Genomic DNA, 4,161 nt, shown 5'->3' with positions numbered 1-4,161 from the left:
AACAAATTATGATTACATTTGATAATGTAGTTCAAATTATTTTATCAGGATTTTTTTAATGGTAGTAGATATGTCAAAAAAGAAGTTTATCTATGTTTTCATAACTCTCTGTTTATTTTTTTATCATTAAATCTTCATAAAAATTTGGATTGATTTTTTAAATATATTAATTAAATCAAGAGAAAATTAATTTTTAAAACAATTATTATTATTTTCAAAAGCACTTTTTTTTTTTTTTTTTAATATGCGTTAATTCTCTCATCTTGTGACTCCTTTACAAGCCCAAGCAACCAAACTGGTGTTATCCACGAACTATTTCAATCCAAAACAGAACATCGTTAACTTCATCCAAACAGAAGAAAGTAGAAACCCACTTCTCCATGAGCTGAGGGTTTAAGGACCGACTGTAGACATTTCAGTGAGATTTTACATTTTAGGGCTTAAGATTCGTTGAATTCAAGATCTAATTTTAGGGGTCATCATCATCATCTTTCTCATCAAGTATCTCTTTGTGGGATGATGTGGCACAGAGCTAGGCTGATCTCCACCCGGCGACTCTGCACAGCAACACGGCGTTGTATAGACGACGAAGGCGACTGGTTCTACTCGTCTGAATGGTGGGGCACGTGCACTGACGGCCACACCGTTTTGCGTTCACCTTCCGATAAAGGAAACGGCATCGTGTCCGTCCTTGCGTATCCCTCTTCTAGACCCGTCAGTATCTCTATCTCTCTTCGTCTGTAAAAAACTCAAGTCTCTTTATTTATCTTGTATTTTGTTTTTGCAGAGTGAGGTTGAGTGGCGAGAAACAGAGAAATGGCTTGAACGAAGGTATGCAGAGGAGATACATAAGAATAACCATAAAGGAGAAGTAGGGGGAGGTTTTAGTATAATTGGGTATCAATGGCGGACACTTCATTTTAATGATGAAACAAGACAGAGTGCTGTTAAAGTAATGGCTGCTTACCATCGACAACAATCACAACCTTCAGCTGCAGGCTCTATATTCCTAATGCAGCAACCTCATTGTCTTGCTGTTCCATGTATATTTCCTTTACCTGCATTCACTAAATCCCATTGCTTCAGTGGTTTAGTATCGTGCTTCTCATATAATAGTCTGATTCCATTGCATCAAAATTATAAACCAACTAACAGAATGTTTAAATAGCTTGACCGCGGCAATTGACTTTTCTTTAATAGATAGGGACCCTATATTTGTTGACATGCTAATCAAATGACTTGATCGACTCTAATTTTAAATCAATAATCTTACCTTATTGGTTTTCTCATCCCAACATATTGGTTCTGTTATATTTCTTATGTTATTGATACATTAGTGAGAGAAGTAAGCATTTCTGATTTTTGTGTATAGTCAGATATTTTGGATTTGAAGCTGTTTTGAGGTTTCACTTCTATGTCTGCTGTTTTGCTAGTAACTAACTACCAGATGAAGGACTTTTATGATCTATTTATTTGTTTCTTCACTAGATGGAGAAATAGGGATGGTTTTGTGGTGTGGGCAAGTCTAGATTCAAGATGGACCCTGTTGATTGCAATCCTCTTTTGTTATTATGGATCGTGGATTTGGAAATTTTATTGTTTTGTGCTAATTAATATAGTTTTGATCATTATCACTTACCATGCCACTGCTTCTGAAATGAATGGATGATATAGGTTTTACTGTTTTTTTAAATGGTGAAGCTCCTTAGTAAGTAGTAAACATCTTGTATGATGTAGCAATAGCTCCCTGAATGGGGTAACACTTCTGTTTACAGTTTTCCAGGCAGATCATATGCAGAATAGCTTGCTTCTCATTTGGATTTTGATGGGGTGGGGGTGGGGGAAACTATAGTATGAGGTTCCTACTCATTGTAATTGAAGATCGTCCATAGCATGTTTTTCATTGTTTCCACACTGTTTGTTAAATTAAATGGTGTTTATGTAATATTAATGCTGATGCTTTAAGCCTTGTAATTAGCCCAAAAGGCTCTTTTCTTTTTAGTTGGCTAATTTTTTATTTATCTTTGTCATTGTGCAGATTTGAAGAGTATGGTATCAGCTGGGTTGGCCACTTTAGCATCCTGCAATAATGACCTTGTGGATGCTATATATGGAAAGACAACAATCCGCATTTTATGCGTTGGTCATGGTGGTGGAAGCTTACCATTGTTTTTGGCTACAAAAATCCAAGGTAGGTGATGGCCATTTCCTTGGTGCATGTTTCTCTGCTGTGCCTTTTTTAATTCTGGTAGAAGCCTTTTCTGTCATGGTTATAATGAATCACAAGAGTACTACTCAAAATCTCTTCCCTGACTGATATAACTATATGGTATGGATTCTCACAATATAACCAACACCTGTCTAGTTTGTCTTGCAGAATGCATTGCAGGAGTAACGTGCTTTTTCTTTGTGTCTGAGTGTGTAGTGTTTAGTGTTTAGGAGAGTCAAAATATAGAAGGAACTTTTGAGAAGGTGATAATGGAAATGAATGATAAAGAAAGAAGATTTGAAGCACGTGAGAATGAAATCCCAGCCATCTCATAATCTAACATAGAAGTTGAGTAATGCAAGGACTTTTTTTCTTTTTGAACGAGGCAATGAAGGTGAAATGCCTTTTTTTTACACTATGATCTACTGTGGATGTGCTTATGATTTTTCACTGCCTGGAGCTGAGACATGAAAACCCAATTGTCTCAAGCAAGTGAAATTAATGTCCCTGTAGCATTTATACTGCACGCCTCTTTTAAAATTGTGCCACTTTATTGCTGTTGTTTTCTAGAAGACTGTTAATTCAAGATATGATTGATTGTGAATCCAGTACGAATGTGACTGAAATTATGTTCTCTCTTCAGGTGCTGTTGTTGACATAGTTGAAATTGATCCCCTTGTTATCTCTGCTTCAATTCGAGCAATGGGTTTTCCATCTTTCTCGGTAATGACCTCGTCAGGTCAGCGTGCCTTGTCAAAGCCTAATCCCATTGATGAAGTGCTGTGGAAAGGCATCCATGAGAGACTTTGCCTCTATGAGGCAGATGCTGAGAACTTTGTTCTTAACACCAGTAATACGTATGACATGATATTCATTGATGCATATGATGGTGATGATATCTTCCCTTGCCAGCTTTGGGACCCGGATTCCCCTTTTCTCAAAGCTCTCAGTAACAGGCTGCACCCTGGACATGGAACCGTTGTAGTGAACATCCATTCTGATTCGGAAGTTTTAAGCGCAGATCCATCCATTTCACATTATTACCAGCAACTTTTACCAATGGGAAAGCATGTTTCTAAAGTTTGCCGGGCATACAAGAGCGTTCTCGCAGGAAATGGAGAGGAAGGTTCTGGTTTGGGATTCACTGTTGCAGTCCCTTGGGTATACAATACATCTCTGGTTGTATGCAGAGGTTCTGGGATGAATACTAGGCACTGCAGCAGGGATTTCATTATGAATGCTATCGTATCTAAATCTCGTGAGGTTGAAAGTGTTCTCAACTTACCGTTCTCATTTTCTCAGTACATAAACAGAGGTTTTACACTCATTGATTAATCATCAAATGGTTCGACATCAACTATTATTTCTGTGATATTCAACGGTGCACTCAACGAATTCTCTCTGTTCTTTTCTTTTTTAAAAAAAAATTGACACTAACCCCTCGACCTTCTAAACTGAGCTCACCTTACCGATGCAGTTTAGCAGTGATGTAATGTACTTCAAGAGTTTCTATTATTTTCTCGTTGTGTTAGTGGACTACATGTCAACTGTATAGGTCATCTTCCAGCCAGAATCCAAAACCCACTCATAAAACCCGTCCCTTGACTTGTTTATTTATAATGGGGCCTGAAACTGAAGGCAAGAAGCGATTGAGCATGGAGGCAGGAGTGCTGGCTAGGGTGGATGGAAGCATGGTATAGAAGCAAGGGCTGTTCATGGCGAAGAAGCCCGTGGGAAAGGCGGCGTGGATAACAGGGACAACGTTCATTGTCTTGGTGCTCCCACTCCTCATCGCCATGGACCGCGAGTACCAACTTAACGAGCTCGATTTGCCAGAACGGAGCCTCCTCGGTGTCCCCGTCCACAACTGAACTCGACACTCTTTTTTATTATATTTTTTTGTCGGGTTTTTGTACAAGTTACCAATTATCACAAAAGTAGAACTACTATTC

At 38.4% G+C, this 4,161-nt stretch overlaps 1 protein-coding gene across 1 annotated transcript; it reads left to right on the top strand.

Annotated features, from left to right (window-relative positions):
• The first annotated feature begins 309 nt into the window (after positions 1 to 309).
• LOC118057750 (uncharacterized) lies at positions 310 to 3,604 on the top strand. The gene is made up of 4 exons (XM_035070427.2): positions 310 to 714; positions 788 to 1,043; positions 2,039 to 2,191; positions 2,853 to 3,604. Exons 1-4 carry the CDS (start codon positions 517 to 519, stop codon positions 3,542 to 3,544), a joined length of 1,299 nt encoding a protein of 432 aa, XP_034926318.1. The 5' UTR covers positions 310 to 516; the 3' UTR covers positions 3,545 to 3,604.
• Positions 3,605 to 4,161: the final 557 nt, after the last annotated feature.

The sequence above is a fragment of the Populus alba genome, chromosome 8 (genome assembly GCF_005239225.2).
Source record: "Populus alba chromosome 8, ASM523922v2, whole genome shotgun sequence".
Classification (NCBI taxonomy): domain Eukaryota; kingdom Viridiplantae; phylum Streptophyta; class Magnoliopsida; order Malpighiales; family Salicaceae; genus Populus; species Populus alba.
Note: the sequence above shows the minus strand (reverse complement) of the source record. Positions and strands in the feature narration are given on the sequence as shown.